This window comes from Antechinus flavipes, chromosome 6, assembly GCF_016432865.1.
Source record: "Antechinus flavipes isolate AdamAnt ecotype Samford, QLD, Australia chromosome 6, AdamAnt_v2, whole genome shotgun sequence".
In the NCBI taxonomy this organism is placed as follows: domain Eukaryota; kingdom Metazoa; phylum Chordata; class Mammalia; order Dasyuromorphia; family Dasyuridae; genus Antechinus; species Antechinus flavipes.
The window spans coordinates 255139021-255166899 of record NC_067403.1 but is presented as its reverse complement, the minus strand read 5'-3'; the positions used below and the strand labels follow the sequence as shown (position 1 = coordinate 255166899).

General features: G+C 55.9%; 1 protein-coding gene across 4 annotated transcripts in view; it reads left to right on the top strand.

The window, feature by feature from the left end:
- The window catches only part of NRXN2 (neurexin 2), a 153141-nt gene that overhangs the window by 101429 nt on the left and 23833 nt on the right, over positions 1-27879 (top strand). For 3 of the 4 annotated variants that reach the window (XM_051964626.1, XM_051964628.1, XM_051964627.1), the window contains 4 exons: positions 5804-5975; positions 10656-10745; positions 14726-15051; positions 21949-22027. In XM_051964626.1, the coding sequence (XP_051820586.1) occupies positions 5804-5975; positions 10656-10745; positions 14726-15051; positions 21949-22027 (667 nt within the window). The remainder of the gene's footprint in view (positions 1-5803; positions 5976-10655; positions 10746-14725; positions 15052-21948; positions 22028-27879) is intronic. The other variant, XM_051964629.1, reaches the window with a different exon arrangement.

Sequence of the window (27879 nt, the reverse complement as noted above, 5' to 3'; positions counted from 1 at the left end):
CACTATCCCCATTTTACAGATAAGGAAACTGAGGCTCAGAAAAGGTCCAGGGTCATGAAACTTTTAAGAGCCAGAGCCAGTATTTGAACCCTACTTACTCCAAGTCCAGTACGCTTTCTGATACACTGACCTACCTCACAGAATAATCCAATGTCCTCGCCAGTTAGTGGTGGGTAGGGAAGGAGAAGAAAGAGAAAATGGTCCTGTGGTCAGAGTGGAACTGGGCAGCCAGTGGCAGCTGATCCTGGTGGGTCACGAGTGGGCAGGACTGGGGGTGGGGAATATAGATGAAGGTGAAGGAGCTGAGTTAAGAGTGAGGCGTGAGGCAAACTGAGGGATGCTGGGAGAAGACACAGGTGTGGGTGTGGGTTTGTGCATGTATGCCTGTCTAGGAGGGAAGGGGAGGAAGAGAGAGAGAGAGAGAGACAGAGAAGAGAGAGACAGAGACAGACAGAGAGAAGAGAGAAAGAGAAGAGACAGAGAGAGAGTCTGTAAAGAGCTCTATGTGTGGGAGGAGGGGGTAGGTCTTTTCCTGTGGTAAATCCCCACTGCAGATGTGATCCTTCTGTGACAGAATACCAACCAGTGTGTGCCCATGTGTGAATGCCCATGTGTGCCCATGTGTGAATGCCCATGTGTGCCCATGTGTGAATGCCCATGCATGCTCGTGTGTGCCCGTGTGAATGCCCACGTGTCTTGCTGAATGTGTGTGCTCCGTTTCCGTGGGTGACCTGTGTGTGCTCTGGGATGTGACTTAGGGCTCCCCGAGGGACTGGTGGGGGCTGAGCCATGTCCTTCAGAGAGATGAGAGGGCTAGAACCCCCGGCCCTGAAGTAGAACGTGATTTCCCTGGTCCGTCCCCACGGGTCAGTCAGTCAGTCGACAGGCATTTCTTCCCCAGTCCTTCCCAGGTGCCTCCTTGGCTCTCCCTGAGCCGGCCTGCGGGGCCTGGGAGAGGACGGGGCTGGGTGGCTACAGATGGAAGAGGAAGGAAGGGGCTGGGCCCAGAGTGGGGGCTGGGAGGGCCCAGGGGAGACATCCCCAAAGTGGGGAGAGAGCGCCTGGGGGAGACAGGAGGCCCGGGCCCCCGCCCCCAGTGACACATCGGCTCCCACGACGGCTTCATTAGCGGCTCCGGGAGAGCGGGGAGGCGGCAGTGAAATAAGAGGAAAGCAATTTGACGTCTCTAATAAAGCGTCGCTCCACTTTGCCAAATTAATTTTGACTCCCATAATTATTTGCTGTAGGAGCGGCCCGCTCTCCCCACCGCCGCCTAATGAGGTAATTGGGGAATTAGGAATTAATGACTTTAACAGAAGTGACAACTGACTCCGCGTCAGGAGCCGCACAGGGGAACTGTCTCCCCCAGAGCTGCTGGCTGGGAACCCAGGAATCCGGCCTCCCCTCCCCAGCTGGCAGCGAGTGCTCGCTGCCGTGGGACCCTGGGCCGGGATTCTCCTCTCAGAGCCTCCCTCCGCCCCTGTAACACCCGTCCGGGGAGTTGTTGTGAGGGCCCAGGACCCCCAGGGAACCTTCCAGGGTTCTAGAAAAGCCATCACTCGTGACTGTCGCCCTCCCAGATACGAGACCTTGGGGCCCTCGGCTTCCGGCCGAGCCAGCCTTGATGTGGAACCTATCAACCCAATTCAACCCAGCCAGATGCAGTAAGCATTTATGAAGTGCCACCTGTATGCCAGGCACTGTACTGAATATTGGGTATTTGAGGGAAGTAATAAATCAAACCTGCCAAGGCAATAGTTGGGCATTCTGGTGCCTGGGACAACTGAGCCAGCCCTGATGTTGATAGATTCCACATCTATCAACCCAACCAGGTTCAATAAGCATTTATTAAGTGCCATCTGTATGCCAGGCACTTACTAAATACTGGGTATTTGAGGGAAGTAATAAGTCAAACCTGCCAAGGCAATAGTTGGGCATTCTGGCGCCTGGGACAGCTGAGCCAGCCCTGATGTGGAATCTATCAACACAACTAGGTTCAATAAGCATTTATTAAGTGCCATCTGTATGCCAGGCACTTACTAAATACTGGGTATTCAAAGGAAGTAATAAGTCAAACCTGCCAAAGCTGTAGTTGGGCATTCTGGCGCCCGGGACAGCATTAGCTGAAGGGTGGGCTGGGGAGGATGGACAATGTGAGTGCTCCCCAGTCTGATCATGTCTGTAGAGGGGCAGTCGGCCCCTTCTCCTCCCCCCACCCTTGTGCTCATCCTCTCCCAGGGCCCACCTTCCTGACTCACGGAGGAGCACCCAGCCGCAGAGGACTGGGAGGAGGAAGGGCACACCCTCCCCCCCGCCCCAGTCAGCAAATGGGGCGATGCCCTGCTTACCTCACCCTAGTTTCAGCTCTGACTCTTGCTCCTCGAGTCTTACAGCTTGAAGGTGCCAGTTTGTTTTGCTTGGCGTCATTATTTAAATTTGCCACAGTGACTAAGAAACTCAGAAGCGCCTGGTGAAGTCCAAAGGCTCCGTATGTCTTCATGATTTATTTCCGAGAGGAGAACAAGAGCCGATGTGACCGTGGTGCTTTGCAGAGCCCTTTGCCAACACAATCCCCTTTGCTCCTCACCATCACTACAGGGAATAGCACTGTTAGCACGATCCATTTTACAGCCAGGGAAACTGAGCTTTCAGGAGCCTTAGGTGCACAAGATGGCTCAGTAGCAGAGACAAGATTTGAATTCCGGTTTTCCTGACTGTGAGCCCAGTCCCCTCTGCCCCTGACTCAGTTTATCTCTGGGCATTTTAATTCAGTGCTCAGCAGACGTGTGAAAGAGCCATGGGTTTTAGAACTGGAAAAGATCCTGGGTGATCTAGTCTAATCCTCTTCCTTTTATGGATGGGGAAACTGAGGCCCAGAGAGGAAATAGCTTCTCTGAACTTACAAGGCTAGTGAGGAGCAGAACCCAGGACTCAAATTCAGATCCTTTGACTTCAAATCTCGGGCTTCTCCCCCTGCAGTCCACAGCACTTAAGGAAGTCATTAGCCGACATCCCTAGTCTTAAGGGGTCTGAAGAAAATGGTCTCGCTTCTGGGGCTGGCTGGTGAAGAGGTTAAGGCCCAGGGAGGGGAGGGCTAGCGGTGGGCGTCGGGCATCAGGTGGGCCAGTCGGGCCTGAATCTCCCTCTGTCCCCCTGAGAAGAGTCTCAGGCCCGACTGATCTTGGTGCTTTTCCTCTTCTGCAGAAAAAGATTGGGAGCTAGAGTAATGTGGCTGGGAGAAAAGGGAGCCACGGCCAGGCGTGGAGAGTCAGTGTTGGGGTGCTCTTGGGGTCAATGGATGTGGATGACTGTCTCTAGTGTGCTGCTGGGGGGTGCTGGGTGCACCCCTCACACTCAGGGGAGAATCAGTCAATCAAATATGTATTAAGCACCTACCATGAGCTAGGCACTGTACTAAGTGTGTGTGTGTGTGTGTGTGTGTGTGTGTGTGTGAGAGAGAGAGAGAGAGAGAGAGAGGAGAGAGAAAGAGAAAAAAGAAAGAAAAAGGAAGAAAGAAAAAAGAAAGGAAGGAAGAAAAAGAAAGAGAAAGGAAGGAAGGAAGAAAAGAAAGGAAGGAAAGAAAGAGAGAAAGGGTGAAAGAGAAACAGAAAAAGAAAGAGACAAAGAAAAGAGGGGGGAAAGGGTCCCTGCTTTCAAAGAGCTCCCAGCCTGATTAATGGGGTGACAACATGCAAACAGGGAGGTCACTCGCACACAGAAGAAACTAGAGATAGCCTCAGATAGGAGGCCAGGGAAGGCCTGGAGAAGGTGGGGTCGAACCAGCCCTTGGAGAAAGCCAAGGAAGCCGGAGGGGGGCAGTCGCAGGGATGGGGCGGCCGAGAGTGTTTGCAGGCGGGTGCTGAGGCAAGGAGTCCCCAGTGTCACTGTATTCCGGAGGACCAGGGATGGGGAGAAGCCTGGACATGGAGGAGGCTCTGGGATAGGAGGGACTTCAAGCAGAGGAGGCTCTGGGTGATCCCGGAGATGAGGGAGTCCCTGGCCTTTATTGGATAGGAGAGCCGTGGAGATGACTCTGGTGGCCCAGGGGAAGCTGGACAGGAGTGGGGGGGGGAGGGAAGGCAGGCAGATCCCCCCTCCCCCGCAGCCATTGCAGTAGTTCAGTGTGAGGTGATGGAGGCTGCGCCAGCGTCACGGCTGGGGGTTGTCCCAGAGGGTTGGGGGTGCTTGGGAGATGGAGAGCCGGGAGCAAAGGGGAGACGAGCAGAGGGAGTCAGAGGGCCGAGCTCTAGGCAAGCAGGTAGTTGTGATTTGTCGGCAGGGCCCGGCTCCATCCTAGACTGGGTTACATTTAGGAGCTTGGCTTGGGAAGGGGGCTCTCTCTGGGGCTCCGGGAGCCTCGGGCACTCCTCTGCTGGAGCCTACCGGGGCTCCCGCTGCCCCCTTGCCCCCCACCCCAGGGAAGAGTCCCCCACTCCCACGTCAGCGTCCCCTTCCCTGGGAAGTGAGTGGGATCTCACCTGTATCGGGTTATTCGTCAAGCCCGTTTGTCCATCCCAGACGTCCCCCAGCCCCCCACCAAACGCACACACGGACCCACCCACAGCCCACGCTCCCCTGGGAATGGGGGAGCTCACACACAGCTTTCCTACCTCCCCCTGCAGAGCAGTGACCTAGTTAGGGGCCTGGAAACTGCCAGGAGAGCAAAGTGGTTCCTCCCTACCTGACACCCCCACGCCGGGGCTCTCCTCCCGAGAGCTCTGGGAGGATGGAGGACTAAGAGAGGGAGGGGGTCTCAGCCCCTCCCACCTCCCGCGACCCTGGCCAGCAAACACCAATCCAGCTAACCTCCATTAAGTGTCTGCAGGACATATGAGGAAGGGGCCGCCCAGATAAAGAGCCACCTCCAGGATTTCCCAGTAGCCTTTGCTGAATGTTAGTGATCTCCCGTCTCTTCTGGAAAAAGGGTTTTATTTGACTTTCGTATCACGACCCTGTTAGGAAATAGCCATTTTTCATCATCTCTTCAGGTGGAACCTTCTTTGTAATGAAGAGAAACCATAAGACAGTGAGTGTTTCCATGAGGAGAACAAGAGCCAATGTGACCGTGGTGCTTTGCAAAGCCCTTTGCCAACAGAATCCCCTTTGCTAGCGTGTGGCCATCAACGAGCCTGATGGTTATACTGGAAATAGCGTGTTCTCGTAGCCCCATCACCTGCCAGGTGGGAGGGAGGGGTGACTGCCCTTTGTCCCTGGAACTTTCCCATCTATAAGATGCTTTCCCCATGGTGGACAAGTTGGGCGCTGGGGGCACAAGGTCATTGTTCATTGGCTTGAGAAATTAAGGGAATTAGCCATAGTCACACAGGTAGTGAGGGCTAGAGTCAGGAGGACGTGAACTCAGGACTTGATTCTTTCCATTATATTGGAGTGGCTGCCACTGGAGTGCCTGGATGATGGAAGGATGGATGGATGGATGGATGGAAGAGTGGATGGATAGAAGGATGGAAGGGTGGATGGATGGATGGATGGAAGGATGGATGAATGGATGGATGGATGGCAGGGTAGATGGATGGATGGATGGATGGCAGGGTGGATGGATGATGGATGGATGGAAGGATGGATGGAAGGGTGGATGGATGGATGGATGGCAGGGTGGATGGATGGATGGATGGATGGATGGAAGGGTGGATGAATGGATGGATGGAAGGGTGGATGGATGGATAGAGGGATGAGTGGATGGGAAGGTGGATGAATGGAAGGGTAGAAGAATGGCTGGCTTGACCCTCCCCCCTCACACCCAGCTGCCTCTCCTGGATATTAACCCCTGCCTTCTGGCCACCAGGACCAGGGCACCGTGGGGGTGATCTTTAACGTGGGTACTGACGACATCGCCATCGATGAGCCCAACGCCATCGTGAGCGACGGCAAGTACCACGTGGTGCGCTTCACCCGGAGCGGGGGCAACGCCACCCTGCAAGTGGACAGCTGGCCAGTGAACGAGCGCTACCCAGCAGGTAGGTGGCACTAGGGAGCGAGTGTGGGGGACGTGGGGGAGGAGGAGGAGGGCGAGGCGGGGCTAAGACAAGGGAGCGAGGTAATAAGGAGGGCTTGGGGTTGGGTACGGGGAGCTTGGGGAAATGCCTAGCATGGTGAAAAGTCAGGAGAGATGTGCTCTGGCACTTCCCAGCTGTGTGGGACATGCGGAAAGTACGTAACTTCTCCGAACCTCAGTTTGTCATCTGGAAAATGGGGATAAGTCTCTTTAGTCCCTCCATCTTAGGGGCGTTGTGAGGCTCAGCTGAAATTACTCTCAGACCTTGAAGTGCTGGGCCAGGGCGAGCCGCACTTCTTACTGGCGTGGGGAAGCAGAAAGGCCGAGATCGGGGCTAAAGTTGGGGGCGGGAGGGAAGGCCAGAGAAGGAGGGGAGGTGGGGGGGGCTATAGGTAGGCCAGCAGAAGGCTGGGGGCGGTCTCATTGACAAACTGATGCTGGGCACTGGCCTTAGAAAGAGAGGGGGGAGACGGAGAGATGGGGAGAGACAGATACCCATGGAGCCTCGGGGCTGGTCTAGGAGAGACAGAGCAGAGACAAGAGACGAGGGAACAATGAAGGGGAGAGAGACAGGGGGAGACAGAGGCAGAGAAAGGGAGGGAGAAGGGAGAGAGATAGAGAGGGAGAAAGAGAGGGACAGAGTCAGAGACGACAGGGAGGAAAGGGAGAGGGAAGAAGAGGGGGCAGGGGCACAGAGAAGCAGCCACGGAAAAAGACCTGCCCCCAACGGGAGGTACAGAAATCTCAAGCACTAGAAGATGGATGAGGGAGGGCGGGAGAATAGATTTCACCGGAGGAGAGCAGGACTCTGGAGGCAGGAGCTTTGAGTTCGAATCCCGCCCAGCCAGTCCCACTGTCTCTGGCACCCGGGGGCCATAGGAAGGCTCAGCTCCCTCTCAGCTCCCGTCCCCTCCTGGCAAGTGAGTGGGTGGAGTTAAATTACCTCTGGGTCCCTTCCGGCCTGAATTCTCTGATGCTGTCAGCCAGAAAGAGAGAGAAAAGCCAGGGACACGGGGGTGGGGGGAGGGGGTGAAGAAAAGGCAGAGGAGAGATGGAGAGATATGGAAACAGACATTGAGACACCGGAGGGAGAAAAGAGAGATAAAGGGAGATAGTGATACAGAGACGGGGGAGCCGGGAAACACGTTCAAGGAGAGAGAGGGAGAGAGAAAAGGGCGGGAGAGAGAGACAGAGCGATACAGAGAGAGACAGACAGAGACAGAAAGAGAGACATAGAGAAAGAGAGAGACAGAGACAGAGAGAGAGACAGAGAAAGAGAGAAACAGACAGAGAGAAAGACAGAGACAAAGAGAAAGAGAGAGACAGACAGAGAGAGACAGAGACAGAGACAGAGAGACATAGAGAAAGAGAGACAGAGACAGAGAGAGACATAGAGAAAGAGAGAGACAGAGACAGAGAAAGAGAGAAACAGACAGAGAGAGAGACATAGAGAAAAAGAGACAGAGAGAGAGACATAGAGAAAGAGAGAAACAGACAGAGACAGAGAGAGAGATAGTGAGAGGGAGACAGAGACAGAAAGAGCAGAAAGACTGTGAGAGAAACAGAGAGACAGAGACTGAGAGTCATCAAAAGAAACTGAGAGACAGACAGAGACAGAACAGAGTGAGAGGCAGACACTCACACACAGACACTCATTCACACTCACACTCGCACCCGGAGCTGCAGCGGGGACTCGGTGCTGGAGCCTCGGAGGGAGGGGCCCGACAGCCGGCGCGACACCTGGGGACGGGCCCAGATACGCCTGCGGCCGGGAGCCCGGACTCGCTCCCACGTGGGGCCGCGCGCACCGGGGCTCCGGGTACGCCCCCCCCTCCCGGCCGCAACACTCCGGTCCAACAGACCCATCCGCCGCGGGGGGAGGGGCGGGCCCGGAGCCTGACACCCACTTGGAGCGGAGGGATCCCGGCTGTGACGGCCAAGGGAAAGCAGCGACTGGCAAAGCGCCCCTCCTCCCCGGCGGAGAAGGTTAGACTGGGAGTGCCCCGGGGCCTGGGTTCCAGTGCTGCCCCAGACACGAGCTGTGTGATCCTGGGCCTCAGCGCAAAACGAGACTGACGCTGTCCGCGATGTCCGGCTCGGGACTGGCGGAGGGATTGTCGGGAAGGGAACGTCAGAGAGAGGTCGGGCGCAGTTCCTTGAGTTTGGTCCGCCCCCCCCTCCCCTCCCCGCCCCCCAGCCCCCAGAGTCAGCCCCCAAGTCCTGCCCTCAGGGACTGCCGTTCTCCTGAATGGCGCTGACAATGGGAAGCTGCGGGAAAGGCTCCCCTCGGCCTGGCCCTGGGGGCACCCGGAGCCTCCTTTCGCTGACCGTGTGCAGACTTAAGTTCCAACAGTTGGAAGGACACAGCACCCCCCCTCCCCCCAGAAGGTAGACATCTTGTGAAAATCAGGCTTTACTCATTCAACCAGCACTTATTAAACGACTGCTGCATACGTGTGCATGTGTGTGCACCCACAGAACACATCTATGGGATGGTGTGCCCCCATGGCCCGGTGTCGGAGGCCGCTCGGTAGCACCATGGATAGAGCTCTCAGACCGGACTCAGACCTGAGGGCCGATGCTAGCTCCCAGCACTTACATATTAGGGGGCGTCTGCCTCTGTTTCCCCACCTGTAAAATGGGAACGACCCCTGCCTCCCAGGGCTGTCAGATGAGATTTTTGCCAAAGGCCCTTCGCTTGGCCATCTTTGTTGGGGGTCCCGCCTCCCCCAGCCCACAGCACTTCTTGCCGAGGGTCCACTTCCCTTCCCATATACTGGGGGGGGGCAGTTGCCATTTCCTGACTCTCCCTTCTCCCTCCTGCAAAAGGCAGCTGCCATCCCCGATCTTTTCCTCCATCTCTCAGTGGGAGTCACCCCCCCCACCTGGGCACATGGACACCCATGTGGCAATGCATGATGGTTATGCACAAGTGAGCCGGGAGCCCGAGCGAGCACATGCCCTCACACACATAGAACTGGGGCAGGGCTTGGCTCTGGAGGAGCTGGGCCTGGGAGGGTCGGGGAGCTCCCGTCGTGCCTCGGGCCCACAGAGACCCCATCCGTGCAGCCGGGAGGGGCCCTGAGGCTGGGGGGGCCGCCCGGGAGCAGGAGGGACCCACGGCCTTGGAGATGAGCTCCCTGAGACACACTCGCTGACAAACGCCTTCAGACACAGGCTCGCACGCTGACAAATGTCCTCGAACACACGGGCCCAGCGACGAACGTCCTCCGACACGATTGACAGACACACTCACCCCTGGAGGGCAGAGAGCTGGCACATAGTAGGTGCTTGTAAAGACTGATTGACTGACACTCACTGACCAGAACCCCCAAGGTCGGCCCACCGATGGCTCTCTGTGTCCCCGCCCCCACTCTCGGGACTCTCTCTCATTCCCAAGGGGCTCCTCCCCCTTCCGTCCTCCTCAGGGAGAGGTAGGAGAGAGAGGTAGGGAGAACAGGTGTGCTCTGCAGATGGGGAGCTGACTCTTAGGAAGCGGCAAGGGGAGAGGGACGAAGGCTTGGGAAATTAGAGGGGAGACAGCTGGAGAGAGGGGTAAAGAGAGGCCGGGAGAACGGCTGGGAGGGAAGAGGGAATAGTCACGTGGGGAGGAGGGCGAGGAGGAGGGCTGCTGGGAGCTCAGCGGGTGGTGTGAGGCTGGGGAGGAAGGAAGGAGAGCGGAGAAATCGGGAGATTAAGATGGGAAAAGGAGAGCTGGGAAGAGGGAAGGCTGGAGGGCAGCCGGGGAGGAGCTGGGAAGTGAGCACTGGAGGGCAGCCGGGGAGGGGAGAGACTGGGGGAAAGAATGGGGCATGTGGGGGTCTGGGCAGCAGCGCTGGGCTGGGGAATGGAGTGACTTATACCACGTGTAATTATACCCCAGGGGACAGGGCCTTGTCCCTGTTTGGTTGGGAAGGAAATAAGAGGGAAAAAAGGGGAGACTGAGAAAGGGGCACGGAGCCGTTGGTGGATTTTGTGGATGACGGGAGGGAAGTGGATGTGAGGAGAGCAGGCTCAGGGACCCCAGGGGAAGCTGGGCCTTGGGCTGTCTGTGAGCCTTGGGGTGTGAGGAGGAAATAACCCCCCACCCCACTGTAAACTTGTGTGCCGGGTGCCCCCCCTTAAATGCCGCATAAATCTCGCTTAACCCTCCCCCTACTAAACCCCACTCTAAACGCAGTAACCAGCTGGGCCGGGGCTGCCTGCCGCCCCTGCCCCCAACCTAAAGCCGCTAAACACCCCATCCCCGCCCCAGCCCCCCACTCTTCTGGGGGCAGCGCCTAGATCCAAAGATCCGGGCATCCTCTAAATCTGTTTAACCTCTGACTTTTGACCTTCCGGCTCCCCTTCTCCTTGGGGTTTCTTGGCTTTCTTTCCTTCCGAATGTTCGGTTTGGGTCGTCCGCCCAGGGTCCCGGGAGGGCCTCGGGGGGAGATCCAGGGAGGTGGCCGGGAGGTGAGGGATACAGAACCCCGGCCTCTCGTTTTTTCCGTGGGGTCTGTCCCCGCCACCCCTGGCGGTTGGATGCCGCCGGCCGCCGCCGCTTACTCCGATTCTCCTGAGTTCTGAATAATTGACTCTTTTAATTCACTGGGACTTCGTCGTGTCTGAGAAAACTACTGTCTCTCTAAACTTTTCCAAGGAAACTTTGATAACGAACGGCTGGCGATTGCTAGACAGAGAATCCCCTACCGGCTTGGTCGAGTAGTAGATGAGTGGCTGCTCGACAAAGGTAATTAACCAGAATTAATTAATTAACTTAAAATCACATTCTTAACGGTGCAGAGCTCTCTCTTCCCCCCCCTCCCCAGAGAAGGACAGAGTGGCCGATGACCCCCCGGGCTTCCTCCCGTCTGGGGCCGTGTCGGGTCGGGGAGGGCCCCAGGAGGCTTCCCGGAGAACCCGGAGCTCTTCCCCGGCACGGGGAGGCCGCCGTTGGTCTCCTCACGCTGCCGACATCCCGCAGCCAGTCACAAGGGGACCCCAAAGGGGAGGTTAAAGTGTAGAGAATCCCTCATCCCTGAACGCGGAGATTCTGGAAGCCTGTAGGCAGTGGGGGGCCCAGGGGCAGCAGGATCCTCCGGGAGGGACAGAACGTAGCAGAGCAAGGTGTTTATGGGAAAAGTGATGGCAGGGATGCTCAGGAGCCAGGTTGTGATGGGGGGAGTGGAGAAGACCCGGGAATGGAGAGAGATGGGAGGGAAGGAGCAGAGGGTTGGAAGGAGAGAAAGGACGGCAGGATGGGGGAGGAGGAGGAGGAGAAAGGGTAGGGCCTGTGACTGGCACAGAGAAAGTGCTTGCCAGATGACTGGGGCCAGAGAAGCCCAGGAGCTGCTGCCTTTGCACCCGTAGCCTGGGAAGGCCCCGGCCCCCTCGGCCCCCTCAGGCGTAGGAAGGTGGTCCCAAGAGGGGAAAGGACAAGGGAGCTTTGCAGGAGGGCAGGGACCCTTCCCGGAGCTGGGCGGGAGGAGGCTTCCGGCCGCAGACAGAACCGGGGGCCCGGGGGGGAGTCAGGCCATTCTGTGATTCCCCTTCCCACCCTTCAAGTCCCCGCGCGGGGCAGGGCGAGCTCTGTACCTTTAAGGCTAAACTCGAGGGGGAGGTAGAGCTGCTAAAAGTCCACTTAACCAGCTGATAACTCTGCTTTTAAATGTTCACTGGGGACCCCCCCAGACTAAACCCCCGTCACTTCCTGACCCCCAGGTGGGGACTAAACATGCCGATAACCAGACGTGATAAACCCACAGCAGGACCAAAAGTTAAAGGGACTGTAACAGACCACTAAAAGCCACTGAGCCCCCATTGGGCCGATGCTCTCCAGCTGGGCAAGCTTTAACCCTTTGAGGAGTGTGCCGGGGGCACAGCTGGGGCTCGGGCAGCTTCGCCCAGGGCCCCAGGGCCCCCTCTCCGTCAGCCACCCCCCGTCCCGGAATCAGCGGCCGAGAGAGCCCGGGCCGAGGCTGGGCCGGCTTGTGACCCGAGGGGACCCTCGAGAAGGAAAGGAAGGAAGGGCCCGCAGTGTGAGGGAAGCTCTCCCCCCGCCGGGAGCCGGCTCCGAGGGGACAGAGACTGCATGCGAATCAGAAGGATCTGTGTTCGGAGCCCAGATCCTTGCCCGCTGTGCCCGCCTGAGCAAATCTCTCAGCTTGGCTGGGTCTGTTTCCCTGCCTGTTAGAGGATGATCTGAGGGCCCCCGGGGTCTCCTTGCCGAGCAGCCGTGGAGGCAGAGAGAGTAACCTGGGCCCCCAGCCCCTCTCGGGGGTTCTGGGCGAGATGGCTCTGACCTGGTGGAGGGAATGCTGGGGAGGAAGCGCTGTTAGCCGGCCTTCAGCCCAGACAAGGACTCTGAATCTCAGTGTTCTTATCTGTGAAATGGGGCGACAGCGCTGCACTGAGCTTGGGGGAAGCACCTTGCTGACCTGGGAGCCAGGATTAAGGGGCATCAGCTGGGGAGCTCGATTGGGCGCCCACGGGGCAGACTGGGGGGAATAGAGTCCCACCCAAAGTGATGGGAGAGAAATAGGGGAGAGAAAGTGGGCAATCACAGGGTGCTTTCCTGAGCACAGCTGAGCCCGGGGGGAGGCCGTGGGGGGCAGCGCTGAGCTAACCCCGGGACCTCTGCCCGCAGGCCTGGCACCAGGATGCCCCCAGGATGGCGGGAGAAGGGCTTTGGGCCCTGGGTGAGCGTGCTAGGAGACTGAGGAAGGCGGGGGGACAAACAGCTCGGGGGGGAGGGGGGAACTGGCCCCAGGAGGCTCGAGCAGGGACAACCAGCAGCCGGTCACAAGTTGGTCCAGCCTCAGCCCAGGACCCCTGGGGGGTGGGGCGGGCTAGCAGACACCCTAACACTAAACCAGATCTTTAAAGAGAAGCTAAACCAGAGGCTAAACGAGGGCTAAGCCAGGACTTAAACCGCCCCCTGCGCAGGAGCTGAAGGACTGGGGGAGAAGGGGGCCCAAAGATATGCCCCACCTCCAGCGCCCCCCCTCAAACCACCCCCCCAAACCAGACTTAAACCTAAGCTTAAACACAATTAAAATGATTTTCTAAAAACCAAATGACAAAACGCAGCAAACTCAGAGGGTTAAACCGACCCCCAGATCAGTTAAAAAGCAAAACCAACCAAAACAGCCGGCCCCGGTGCGAATTCTGGGGTGCGCCCGGCCAGCCGGGGCCCAGCGAGCAAAGCGGAGCCTTTGGCTGCCAGCAAAGTGAGGTCCCTTTAACGTTTATCCGTGTCGGTGCTTGGCTTCCATCTGGGGGGGCAGAGGCCCTGCTCCCCCCGGCCCCGGGCCCGTGGGATGAGGGAGGCAGGCGCACGGCCTCCTCCCTGTGGGGAAAGGAGGGAGCGAGAGGGAGAGAGAAGGCTCAGAGGAGGAGGGATGGGGGCGGGGGGGCTCTCACTCCCCTTGTCCATCTGCTGCCAGGCTCTCTCTGGGTGTCTCTGTGTGTCTCTGTCTCTCTCTGTCTCTCCCTCTGGTGTCCATCTCTTTTTGTCTGTGTATCTTTGCTGTTTCTGTGCGTGTTTCATTCTCTTTGTCCCTATTTCTGGCTTTGTGTCTATCTTTGTCTTTCTATTTCTTTGTCTCTGAATCTCCATCTCTGTATCTTTCTCTGTCTCTGTCTCTCCCTCTCTGTGTCCATCTCTGTCTCTGTATCTGCTCTGTTTCCATATGTCTGTCTCTCTCTGTCTCCCTGTATCTCTGTCTCTCTCTGTTCTCTGTCTCTTTGTCTCTGTCTCTGTTTCTCTTTGTCTTTGTGTGCGTGTCTATCTTTGTCTTTCTATTTTTGTTTCTGCATCTCCATCTGTCTCTCTCTCTGTCTCTGTATCTCTCTGTGTCTCTCTGTTCTCTCTCTCTGTGTCTCTCTGTTCTCTGTCTCTGTGTGTCTCCGTGTCTCTGGCCCTGCCCCCTTCTCTCCCGCTCGTTCTTTCTCCTCCTTTCCTTCCCTTTCCCCTCCTTCTCTTTTCCTGTTTTGTCTCTCTCTGAGCTACTCTTGCTCCCTCTCTGCTTCTCCCGGTTCTGCTCCTTGGGAGGGTCCCCAGGGCCCAGAGGGGCCTGATGTAGGGGGGAGGGCAGAGACTTCTCTGGGCCTCAGTTCCCTCGTTTGTAGACTGAGGGCTGGGCTGAGGGGCTCCGAGGGGCTCCCACCTCTTCCTCTCTGCCCTTTGAGGCCGAGCTGGGGTCCTGACTGCTGGGGGAGGAAGGAGAGGGCGCCAGCCAGGGAGCGAGAAGACATGGGGGGTCAGGAGAGGCAGCGTGAGCCAGGAGGGGCGGGGGACGAGCCGGGGGTGAGAGCCCGCCTCCAAGTCGGGCCGTGTGTGTGCGGGGGCCCCTGCCCGGGGACCCTGTGGCTCGGCTCAAGGCAGGGGCAGGGCCGGAGCTGACGAGGATTTTCCCTTCGGTTGTTTGTCCTTGGCCCTGCCCCTGGTCTCCCTGCCCACCCCACCTCCTGCCCTTTCCCCTGCTTTTCCCTGTGTCCTCCGCCCCTGCCATCCCGCCGCCTCTTGTTTCCCTCTGCCCCTGCCATCCCCTCTGCCATCCCCCTTTCTACCGCCCCACGCCCCTCTCCCCTCCTGTCCCCCCTGCCCACTTGCTGCCCCCTCGCCTCCTTTCATCCTCCCTCTCTCTCCCCTCCACTTCGGCCTCTGTCTCCTGCTCCTACTCCCTTCCTCCCCCCGTCCTGTGGTCCCCCTTCCCCCTCCCCCGCCAGGCCGTCAGCTGACCATCTTCAACAGCCAGGCTGCCATCAAGATTGGGGGCCGGGACCAGGGCCGCCCCTTCCAGGGCCAGGTGTCCGGCCTCTACTACAATGGGCTCAAGGTGCTGGCCCTGGCCGCCGAGAGCGACCCCAACGTACGGACCGAGGGCCACCTGCGCCTGGTGGGGGAGGGGCCGTCCGTGCTGCTGAGCGCGGAGACCACGGCCACCACCCTGCTGGCCGACATGGCCACCACCATCATGGAGACCACCACCACCATGGCCACCACCACCACGCGGAGGGGCCGCTCCCCCACCCTTCGGGACAGCACCACCCAGGTCAGTTTGGGCCGGGGCGGTGGGCACGGGGGAGAGGGGGGGAGTCTGGGAAGCTGCTGCCCCCACCCCGAGGGGCTTCAGAGCGATGTCACGGCCATGGCCGGCCTCCCCCCAGCTCGGGGAAGGACCGGCGCCCTCAGGTGAGTGAGGGGCAGTGGGGTCGGGAGAGAGAGGGACTCCGCCGTGTGACTCCGGCCCAGTCGTTTCCCCTTCCCGGCTGCTGACTTTGCAGGGCCCGCCATGATTTTACACCCAGGTGAAGGGCGGGAGGCTGAATCGTTCAGCCGCTGGGCTCACGGACGTAGGTACATATACTGTCTCATGAGGACAGGTGAGCTCCAGCATCCCCATGTGCAGAAGAGAAGACTGAGGTTTTGAGAGGAAAAGTGACTCCCACCCGAGGTTATTCAGGTCTAGGCAGTGACATTCTTGCCGCTGGGTCCCTGATCCCATCCCTCCCTGGCTCCAGAAGTGACCTCTGTGATCATTTTCTCTCCCGGCTTTCTTCCTGGGGGCTACAAACACCCCCCATCTCTTCCATCCTTCAGACCCCAGACCTCCACTTAACCCTGTTGTTCCCGCAAGCCTCCGTGTCCTCCCCTTCACTGCCCACCTCCCGGAGAGCCTTCCCCTCCCGCTACCCCCCCCTCCCCCCACCAGGGCCGCAATACTGAAGCGCCCAGGGCACCGCCATGCCTTACCTGCCCAACAGGGGGCGCTTTCTCAGTCCCCATCCCTGCTTCGCACTCTGCACCGGCCCAGCCTTTCCCCCTGGTGCTGTCCCTCCCCTCAGCCTCCATGACACTTCCTCTCTCCCTCACTTCTGCCTAAGCCTTCCTTCTCGGCCCCCTTGTTCTGCCCCCTGATCATGGAGGCTCCCCCTGGTCCTCCCCATCTCAGGGTTCTGCTTTTGGTTACCTCCTCTGCTTGCATTTGTATGTCACCCCCTTGGATAGAATGGAAGCTCCCTGAAGGCAAGAACCACTTGGTTTTTTCCTTATGTTCTTGCTGCGGGCTCGGTCCCGAGCCTGTCGCACAGTCAGTGCTTTATAAGTGCTCGTTGGTTGGTCCCACGTCTCCTCGGGAACATCGGCTCCATCGCTTTCTTCCCTTGGCTCCAACCCCATGGCTCCCGCTCTCTACTCGACTCCCCACCTTGGCGCCTCATTGGCGTCTCTAACTCGAGCCGAGCGTCCCCCCTGGATCTGTCCCCTCCACGTCCCTGTTTCCCCGAGGACCCCGTCGCCTTTCTCGTAACTGAGTTTGGTCATTTCAGACTCACCCGGGGGCCTCCCTTGTCTTCACTCCCCATCTCCAGTCATTCTTGCCCTGTATCTTTCACCTCTGTCCCCTTCTCTCCATTCACATGGCCACCGTCTGAGGTCAGATTCATAGCGTCTCTTGCCTTAATTAGTTTAGTCACCTCCTTACTGCTCCCCTCTCTTCAGGGCTGAGAATCAGGGCCGAGAAAATGTTCATCACAGATCTCACCGTGTCACTCTCTTGCTCAACAATCTTCAAAGGCTCCCTATGGTCCCTATGATGAAGTCATTCAGCTCCTCACCACCAGGCTGCACCTTCTTTCCCAGCTTTATCTCACATGAGTCATTTTTCATGGACTTTTAGTCCATCCAAAGTAATCTATTTGCTGTCCCCCAAATTTGGCAGTTCTTCCCCAATGAGAAACCATCGGCCATTCCTGCCTGACTGGTACCTCTTGGGACGCCTTGTTTCTGTCATGGGAAATTCATAGATGAAGTGAAGAAGACCCCAGGGTCACAGAGGTGGGAAGTAGCAGTCAGGATTTTCTTACCTTCAGTCCATACCCCATGAGATGGATGGGGGGGGCGCTCCTGGATGTGGCTGGTCTTGTCTGGTTTTCTGATGTGGTTGGTCTTGTCTGGTTTTCCAATGTGGCTGGTCATTGCTCAGCTGATCCAGAGTCTCCAGAGTAGGTTCTAGGGAGTTCGGTCCATTTTCCTCGGGCCCTGTGCCGTGATTCAAGGATGTTCCAGTGGAGTAGGGCTTCTTAACCACTCGGGCCTGGAGCTCCCCGGTCAGTAGGCCTTTCTCAGAATTATGTTTGTAAAGGAAAAGGAATATGTTGAATTACTGCGATAAAAAAATTCTCTTTTTAAAAAATCCAGTTCTCGGACCTCAAGTTTAGAACCCTTGCACCAGATGGAGGCCCCTAGACCACTTCAGCTAGGAGGGACTGTAGAAAATAGAATGTCAGAACTGGCAGTGGGTGACAGGGACATAGGACCTAGAACGTCAGAACCAGGAAAGACCTTAGAACAGAGAATGAGAGCTGAGAATGACTTTAAAGAACAGAATCTGAGCCAGGAAGGATCTTGTATGTCTGAAAAGGAGTAGTGAGGATTGAGGGGAAGGAATAGAACTAAGCACTTATTTAGCACCTGTTGTATGCTGGACACTGTACTAAGTGCTTTACTCATATTCTCTCTTTTTATTTCACTTGAAAAGCAAGATTAACCTAGACCCTAATGCAAGGAAACAGATTTACCTCATGAACATGATTGGGACTTGGTAAATGGGGACCCACCTCTGACATATAGCTCTAGAACAGGGTATACACCTTATTGAAAAAAAACAGAATCGGTAAAAAGAAGAGAAGGGAAGGACAGGGTGGCGTGGATTATTACGGAAGATATTTTCATATTAAGAAAGCTAGGAACTGGGGGATAGGAAAAGCTCAGTGGAGAAAATTGGGGTGAAGATAGGCCTAGAACTGTCATTGTCATTGGAATGTGTTCTAGATGAAATGATAAGGAAAAAATGGTTGAGTTTAGGAAATAGATCAGAAACACGACAAAGAGGAACAAGGATGCCCCTCAATTACCGGGACTTCTGCTAGAACTTCCTGTCTTTAAACCCAGTGAAAAGCAGCCAATCTTTTTTAAATTTTTTTTTGTCTTGACTTAAGTGACAATTTTTATCTTCAAAAGATGGAGGAAACAACAAGGGGACATTCTATTCTAAATCTGGTTCTCACCAACAAGGGAGAATTGGTTGCTAGGGTAGAGAAGGTGGAAAAGTTGAAGGCAGAGAGTCACTGTATCCGGAGCTTGTGATAAAGAGAAAGGATTTGTCCGACATCCCCTTAGATTTGGCGAGAGCAGGTGTCAAAGGGTTCCAAGGAGGGATGGGTAAAGTACCTGGATCTACGTGATAATTAGTCCAGGAAGTTCTAAAATTCGGAACACTCCTAGTGTAGCAATTATGAGAAAGAAAAAAGGGGGGGTTATCTAAAGAGGTTCCCGTATCATATATGTATGTATATATATACATACATACATACACACACATATGAACATCAAAATAGCATTTCTTTCAAAAGCTGTATTGGAGAAAAAGAGGTTGGTCAAAGAAAGAATGGGACTCCTGCTCAGAGTAGATGGGACAATAACGACAGATGGAAGAGAGAAGGCAGGGCGGCTCAGTTCTCATTTTGTTTGTTTTTTCCGGCTTAATGGCATTTTTTTGGTCCTGGAAAGGACAGACAAAGTAGGGTTGAGAGGGACTTCGTGCCCAAGTTAAATAAGGCTCTAGTATTAAGGTGAAGGAAAAGCAGGTGCCCTTTGACGAGCTCGAGTTCCTCAGCCCAAGCGAACAGCATTGCTCCGTTCTCGACAAAACGAGCAGGTGTAATTGCTTAATTGCCATCGTTGACCCCGAAAGATCATAAAGAACAGAAGAGGCGCAGCAGGACCAGAGAAGGGCAAATGATCCCATTTTACAAATCGATGGGAAGAGAATAAAAGTTGAAAGGCAACAATAGGCCAGTGGGTTTGCCTTGGTTTCCTAGCAAAATTCTAGGCTGTCTTATTAAAGGGATGATTAGTGATGACCCAGAAAGGGCAGCCGGAATCATGAAGAGCCGACGTTTTAGACAGGCTCCCCAACCCGGCACATCCAGTCCCCGCTGTAGGTAGAGTCTGTCTGAAATTCCGCAAAGCATTTGAGTCTGTGTCTTAGGCTATGGTTGTAGAAGAGCTGGAGGGATGTGGGTTCGACGCTTACATGGATTTGGAGTTTTCTGAATGGCCGGACCCTGCTGGGCAGGATGTTAGCTTGGAAGAAAGTCCTTGATCGAATGCCCTGGAGACGGGTGCTTCATTCTCTTGTAGTTTCCTGTGAAGGCTTCTTAGCTGGCTGGCCTGTTGAGTTTTTAGACAACGCGGATCTGGGAGGGATAACGGCACTGGTCGGGAGGCAGGATTCAGAACTCAGTCTGCTAGAACTCGGACCCAATAGAACATGACAAACTTGAATAGGTAGAAATGTCAGGTCTTACACTTGGGTTCAGAAAATGAATCTCACAAGGTCAGGATGGGGGAGGCTCCATTGGACGGGAGGTTTTTAATAAAAGATCCTGGGTTTTTAGGGAGGAGCCTTGTCGCGGTCGCAGGTTGGACTAGATGAGATCCCGTCCAACGCAGATTCACGTGACTGTAGTTTTGATCAAAGTCAAGGGTCGGATGTGGTCACCAAGAAGGCATCGAGAGACAGAGCCCATGACGAAGGGGGTGATGGGTGGGCCTTTGGTCCTGTGTCCCATTCAGGCCTCCTCGAGGGAAGGATCATGATCAGCCTGGGAATATTTGGGAAAGGATTTGGGGGAGAATGACAACCATGATGGTGAAGGAAAAGCCTTGTGTGAAGGAGCAAGAGGTGGGGATAGGGGTGCGATAGGAAGGTTCTCTTCTGGTATTTGAAAGGGATTATTCCTGGTCAGTGTGCCTGGAACCAGGAGCAGCAGGGAAAGAGACAGTCCCAAGGGCGTATTTAAGGCAGAGGGAGCCGGCCCCAGAGCTGTTCATCAGTGGCCAGGGAGGCCCCCGGAGATCGTGGGTGCCTTAGATGTGGGGACCTTCCAACATCTCCGGTCTTCAGTCTCGCTGGGTGACCACTTGTGGAGGATGTGACAGAAAGGAGTTTTCCGGGGTTGGGAGGAGCCGGGGGTCTACATTCCAAAATTCTCGCCCTTGAGGAGAGACTGTCAGCAGTAGAACCAAGAATGTAGGATCTCTAGGCTGGAAGAGACCTTCAAACATCAGACGTGGCCCCCAGAGTCGGGAGAAGGGCCTATGGGTAAATGTTTAACAATCAGGACCCGCCTTTAAAACTCTGATCTTCGGTGTGATCTCTTCTTTGATGACCAGAACAATAATTAAGCCCCAATAGTTTGCCAATTTCTGAGGTGCAAATGCTCAGGCCAGAAATTTAACAATCGGCTCTGTGGGTTGGAGCCCTGCAGGAAGGAACACTGGACAAAGGGCCGGAATGGCAGAACTGGAAAGGACCTCAGGCTCAGAGTGTGGGAACTGGGGGGAGCCTAGCGCGTGGAAGGCCGCAGCCGGGGCTTTAGCCGCCATCTCCTCCAGCTGCACGGTGCTGAGGGGCTGAAACGAGAGGATGGTGATTGACCGGGATTCTGTTGGACCCGGGGCGGTCCAGGGCAGAGGCTTTCCCTCCGCATGCAGGCTCGGCCTTGGGGGTTTGTCCCCTCTCATTGCCCCCACCTTGGAGGCCAGCTGATCGCCCCCTCCTTTGGCCCCCCTCCTCCCCCCCCTCAGAGAGTGTGAATGTGGGGGGGAGGGGGGACAGATGGAGCCGGGCCTGCCTGCGTCCAGGGCCTGCCCGCGGTGGCGGCTGACTGGAGGCCTGGCCTGAGGCCATTTTTCTCCGGGAAGCAAAGGTAGCTACAGTGGACAGATGGTCCCTCTTCGTTGGCGCGGTGGGGGAGGGGCAGCAGTTCCGCAGCCACCTGAAAAAGGGAGGGAAAAGCCAAGCCCATCCCCCCCATAAGTAGTGCTTGGAAGAGGGAAAGGGGGCCACATTGGGCCCACCTGTGAGGTGAGAGGGGGATGGGCGGTCCCCGGGGGGGAGGGCAGGTGAATGTGGGAAGGCGTCCCGGTGATCCCTGCTTTCTCTGAAGGTAAGGAGGACGGGGAGCCGGTGGGAGGGATGGGAGGGGCCTGGGTGTGAAGGGGCCCGGTGTGGGCGTGGCCTGGGGAGCTGGCAGGGCAAGGGCACTTCGAGGTCACGGCTTAGGGGAGGGGCTCTCCCTGACACGCCCCGCCCCATCTGCTCGCTCCCTCCCTCCAGGTGTTCCCCCTCCCAGCTCCAGGCTCCCTCCTCCCCCTCTTATCCCGGCCGGAGGGTGCTTGGTATTCGGGCCCTGTCTCCTCAAGCTGCCGCTCCCCCTTCCCTCACACACACACATGCTCCGGGGTTTCTATTACTCCGGGAACAGACATGAAGGAGAGAAAATGCTGACAAAGTCGGCTCTGGTTGGCATGGCAACCACAGCCCTAATTAGTGTGTGCGGCCTGGTTCTCTCCAGCTTGGAGGGGGGAGGGGGAGCCGGGAAAGGAGGGGGAGGGGAAGGAGCCAAGGACAGGCCGGAGGGGCCCTCAGAGGCAGGTACCCATCGAGGGCATCCGGGGCCTGCTCCGTCCCCTCGTTCCCGGCTTGCCTCAGTCAGGGTTGCCCTGCCCCACTGCAGGCCCCGAGCTCCCTCTTTTCTGGCCTCCTCCTCCATGGCTGGAGGGAGGATGGGCCTTTCCCCACCCCCTCTGGCTCACAGGCCCCTAGGCTGCCCAAGTGGGGAGAGGCCCTAGGACGGGGCAGGCCAGAGCTGGAGGGGACACAGGCCCGAACCTCCAGGGAAGCCATCTAGTGGGGACCCCGTTACAGGTGGACACCCCGTGGTCTCAGGCCGGCATCTCCCCCTCTGCCAGGTCCTCCATCCCTCCCCTCGCCCCCTCACAGAGGAAAGCCCCCCTGCCTTAAGCCCGCTCAGTTCTCCGGGAAGCTCTAACCTGGCCCGGGGTCCCTTGTCTCCCTCCTTCCCCCTTCTATTCCCACCAGAACACAGATGACCTCCTGGTAGCATCGGCAGAGTGTCCGAGCGATGATGAGGACCTGGAGGAGTGTGAGCCTAGTACTGGTGAGTGTCTCTCCCCCCTCCCCCGGGGACCCCTGCCTTCTGACTCAGCTGGGAGGAGGGGGCGACCATCCCTAGACCACCCCAGGCCCCCGAGATCTGGGACCCGCCCAAAGGGATGACTGTTAGGTCTTAGCCCGCTCCGACACCCCAGCCCCTCCTCGGACGGCCCCCCCCCCACAACCCCCTGTAAAGGGGACAAACAGACGCCCAATGGAGCAGGGCTCCTGCCCGTTGGAGGATGTAGGATTTCCTTTCCCATTTCTGGGATCAAAGCTTAGGTAGTTTGGGGGGAGGGGGAGATAGGAGAAATCTCCCGAGAGATGCTGAACTACAACTCCCATGAGATCCTGTGTGGAGGAGGGGGTGGGGCTGGGACCTTGACTTGCATCATTCTCTGAGAGGAGGACATCTCCTAGGAGCCTTTGGGGATCTGGGGGATCAACCAGTGATGGGTTGGGGGCGCAGAGGGGCCACGGACAGAGCCAGCGGTTGTCTGGGGCCTTTGGGAGTCGGGAGAGGGTCTGTCAGTGCCCTGGGAGAGGGCGGCCCGTGCCCGCAGCTGCGGGGAGTGGGGAGGCCGGGGCTGGGGCTTCCCCGTCTGCTCCCTTCCCGCCTTCTCCCAGTCTTAGGGACTGAGCCCAGGTTAGAGAGAGCAGCACGGGCAGCCATCAGGGCACTTTCCCAGAGCGCCAGGCCCTGTCGGCTTTATCGCGTGCTCTGTAAACTGTGGGCCGGCCAAAGATGGCACCCTTGCCCTCGGGGGCTCACCAGGAACTGCTTGTAAACTTGGCCACGTGAAAAGCACAGCATAGAACAGATAGAAGGTCAACAATGTCAGCAATCATTTATTAAGCGCCTACTGTGTGCAGATACAGAGAAGGATCTTTCTGGAAGACATTCTCTCTCAGGTCACAGGCCTGTCATAAACTTCATAGGATGGGGGGGAGGGGCAGTAGAAATGGCAGCAAATAACCGCCACATGGAGGCTGCTTTGAAGCTCGTGAAGCTCTTGATAAACATGGTCTCATTTAAAGTCTCCTCAGGAGAGAGAGATCACGCAAACTGTCCCGGAGCAGGTGGGCTTGCGCCCCCAGAGCAGTCGGCTAACCAGCACTCCATCGAGCGCTTGCCAGGTGCCCGGCTGGCATAGGGAGGGTTGGTGTTGGCACAGCTCCCTCCAGAGAAGGAGATGGCCTGGGCAGGGACGGAGGGTGTGGACGTGTGGTGTGCGGAGACCGGGGTGAAGGGCCAGGTAGGATCGGGGCCAAAGGCCTGAGGGCCTCCGACACCAGCCTAGCTCAGCCTTCCATCCCAGAGGCCGTGGGGAGCCAGGGGAGATTCGGTGAAAAGTAGCATTGGGGGGTTTGGGACCGATTATTTGGGGTAAAGGAGAGAAACTGGAGGCAAGAAAATCAGTAAGGAAGCGATGGCCGTCACCCAGGGCTGAGAAATAACCCCTGAACCAGGCTGGGGTCAGTGGCACGGGAAGGGGCCAGAGGCAACTGGAGCCTTTTGTTCCCGTGAAATGCAAGCTCTCTGAGGGCTAGGACTTTGTCTCCTTTGTCTCGTGGGATCCATGGGCCAACCTCTAATGAGGGGCCTGTTGAGGTTTAGCAGAAACCAGCCTTCATCAGTTTCCAGGCCCACACTCAGCCACCGCGCTGTGCTGGGACTTGCCAGAACCGATGTTGTGCTGTCGGAGCTTTCGAGGACCCAGCGGCTCCTCTGTACCACAATGTAACGACACGGGGATTAGATGTGGAGCGCTCAGCGCGGTTCCTGGCTCAGAGCAGGTGCCCAGTAATGTGGGATTGAAGCGGAAGTAACGCTGGCTAGGGTTTGGTGACCAGTTAGAGTTGAGGGAGAAGAGCAAGAAAGGGTTAAAGACGGCTCTGAGAATTTCAGCCTGGATAATGAGAATTTTTAACATCAAGTATTCGAGCTCGGCAAGCCTTTATTAAATACCAACTGTATGCAGCGCAGAGTGGGTGGTGACCCAAAGTTTAGGTTGGACAGTCTGTTTCCACATGGGGCTCACAAGCTGAAAGGGAGTTCAGAAGGAAGAACTCAACAAATCCTGGTTGAGTTCCTCTTATTCACAAAGAGCGCTGCCCAGACTCGTACATCTCAGACACGGCAGAGCCAGGACCTGCTCTTGGTCTTCTCGCTCGAAATCCAGCTCGCTCCTCCTGCCCCCATTTTCCAGGGCTGGGTTTTCAGCGATTTCAATCATTCACAGCAGAAAAGGCCTTTTAAACTGCTGGAATGGGCTGAAAAACCACAGGCTTTATTTTGTAAGACGGCCATTATAGGAGAGCGTGTTTATCCCGATTTTATACCCAATTCTAACAAGCCTGAAGATCCACTTTCCACACTAAATGAGAAGCCGTAAATCAGGAGCCAGTGAGGAGAGCCTGATGCGGGCTAACGCCGGGGAGAAGGGTGAACTGGCAGGCAGACAAGGAGAAGAAACGAATTAACTGGAGGATAGAGCAGCAATCTGGGGCCATTTCATTTTGAGACAAACACTCATACTCGCCCTGATAAGCCTAAGGGCTTCTCTGTATTTCAGCACCATATCAATGATAATTGATGTTCAAAGCCATGAATGAGAGTGTGTGAGCTCCTTGGAGAGAGAGAACAGAGAGCTGAAGGATGAACGTCACAGTCTTTAGGCGACTTGGAGCCTTTAGAGAGAGCAGCAAGTGAAACAAAGAAGGGGCAGAGACCTGTGGGGTTGGGGGGGCACCTCCTCGGAGCGCAGGGTCTTCTTGTTGTTCTTCATGGTCAAATGGAGTCATGGAGAAATGGTCAGAGCGCAGGGACTTCCTGTTTATTCTAAATGGTCAAATGAAGTCATGAAGGAATGGTCAGAGCGCAGGGACTTCCTGTTTGTTCTAAATGGTCAAATGGAGTCATGGAGGAATGGTCAGAGCGCAGGGACTTCCTGTTTGTTCTTCATGGTCATGGAGAAATGGTCATTGGAGGGTGATGTCTTCACTTGCCAGTGAGCTGGGTTTAAGTGAGGTCTGACGATTATCTGAATGTGGTCCAGCTTTCGGGGGTGTTTCTACTGCTCCTCTCTCTCAGAGCCATGTCTTGTTCGGGGGGAATGGGGCATCTCTCTTTAAATGCGCCTTCTCCAAGCATCTGGCCAAGGCATGTTCCTTGGCTTGAAGGGGGAAGATGGGAGCGAAAGTTGGATAGAGGAGAGGGATCCTTCATGATCTCCATAGGAACTGTGATTTCCCAGCCTAAAGCGGTATCTTTTCCTGGAGCAGTCGGGCACATGGATTATTGACATCCTGGGGGGGGCGGGCTCCAAGAGGGGGCCATTGACCCCTTCCCAGCTCTTGAAGCTCAGTAACACACCCCTCACACTCAGCCTCACGGGGCTTTAGAAGGGAGATTAGGAGGCAGCCAGTAGGACAGCAGAAAAGGTCTCCATTCGGTAGCAGGTTGGATGGGATGAGATGCTCTCTTATTCTGTGACAGATTTAACCACCCCCTCCCCCATTGTGGAGAAATCCCTGGAGGAAGGGAGGCTCACCCTAAGGATGGGGAGGGATTCTACAATGCACTAAAGCTGCCTCTTCCTCTTCCTATCTGGCAGACCCTCAGTGACTGAGACCTAAGTCCGGCTTTGAGTCCGGGGGCTCCTGGTTTTCAGCAGGCTCCAGCCCAGGCCTTCCTAGCTCCAAACAGCTGCCAAGGGCCCTCTTCCCAGAGGCACTTGTAGTTCAGGATCCAGGGTGATGTGATCAGGGCATAAGGAAGAGGCATGGGGGTGGAGAGATGACTTATTCCAGGTCAGAGAGCCAAGAAGTAACAGATCTAGAATCCCGAGCCTTGTGTCTAGATCCTAGATCTTTGTGTACACATGCACACACGCACATACACACACACACACACAGCAAAAACACACAGGCAGCATGTACATGGAGCTGAGCTTTGTCTCAGGCAGCTACCGAGCCACCTTCCCAGGAGACATCCTCGCCAGCCTGTTGGTCCCAGGGCACAAGAAATTCTGTTCATTAGCTGAGTATGTGGTGGGCACACGAGGGCTCCCGCACCCCTTCCATCCCTTCCTGGGACCAGAGGGGACTCACACAAGAGCAGACCCTCCCCCTGCCAGATCTGTGCACAAATGTGGCCTGTGAGAGCTGACCCCTCCCTGCCTGGTGTGTGAACCCATCATTGGAGCTTTCTTCCTCTCCGGTGCTGAAGTTGGCCATGTCAGTGGTTGCCAGGCAGATCCTCCTTTGGGAGTAACGGGTCCCACCTGTGTGCAGTCGCTTCCTGTTGCCTTTTCTGGTTGTCTGGGCAGTGGCACAGAGGGAGTGAGGACGCCCAGAGTGTCGGAGCTTGAAGGGCCTTTAGAGCTCACATGGTCCAATGCCTCCATTACATCTGAGAAGACTGAAGTGCGGAGAGGGCAGGGCGATGCTCCAGCCCACCCACGGAAGTAGGGACAGATTGAGGTCTAAAGCCCCCCTCCCCTCTTCAATGCTCCCACCACATGCACAGGGACAGGGATGGGGAGCAGTGAGTCAAAGAGCAGTGAGAGGGCCCAAGTCACCCAATCAACACGCATTTATTAAGCACTTACTCTGGGCTCTGCATTGGGACACAAAGAGAAAGTGAAAAAGCCCCCGTCCTTGAAAAGCTTATATTCTAATAGGGGAGACAACATGCACACAAATAGTTCTGTTTGTGGAGGAGACAAGAAGGGACTAGGAGCTGTGGGAACCCAGAAAGGCCTCCTGCTAAAAATGATACCCATTCTGAGCCTTTTGTTTTCTCAGTCTGTCTCAGCGACATTTCTCTCTCTCTTTTTTTTTTAAGTAATTATAACTTTTTATTGATAGAACCCATGCCAGGGTAATTTTTTACAACATTATCCCTTGCACTCACTTCAGTTCCGACTTTTCCCCTCTCTCTCTCCATCCCCTTCCCTAGATGTCAAGCAGTCCTATACATGTTAAATAGATCACAATAGATACAATATATGTGTGCAGAGCCAAACAGTTCTCTTGTTGCACAGGAAGGTAAAAATAACCCGGGAAGAAAAACCAAAATGCAAGCAGTTTATATTCATTTCCCAGTGTTCTTTCTTTGGGTGTAGCTGCTTCTGTCCATCTTTGATCAACTGGAACTGAGTTAGATCTTCTCTTTGTCAAAGAAATCCACTTCCATCAGAATACATCCTCATATAATATCGTTGTCGAAGTGTATAATGATCTCCTGGTTCTGCTCATTTCACTCAGCATCAGTTCATGTAAGTCTCGCCAGTCCTCTCTGTATTCATCCTGCTGGCCATTCCTTACAGAACAATAATATTCCATAACATTCGTGTACCACAATTTCCCCAGCCATTCTCCAATGGATGGGCATCCATTCATTTTCCAGCTTCTGGCCACTATAAACAAGGCTGCCACAAACATTCTGGCACATACAGGTCCCTTTCCTTCTTTAGTATCTCTTTAGGGTAGAAGCCCAGTAGTAGCACTTCAGCGGCATTTCTTGGGGGAGAAATGGCCTTCCTGTTTTAGAAGGATTTTTTGAGCCTCAGGATAGAATGGGAGGAGAAACGTCCCCCAGGCCAGGATCTCATTTCCCAGTCTCTGGACAGCATCCACGCAGGGGCATTAAGTCACTTGTCAAAAGTCTCTTTGTTTTAGCCCTATCTAGGAACAGAGCCGAGCAGGTCCGTTTTCCTCTTGGGATTCCATCGAAGTCTTCCCCTTTCTTACTCCCAATGAGCAGCTTTATCTTTCAATGGCTGACTTAACTCGAGACAGATTCTTGTCATAACATACACCTGTATGCCATAGTGGGGGTTCCTTTCATGG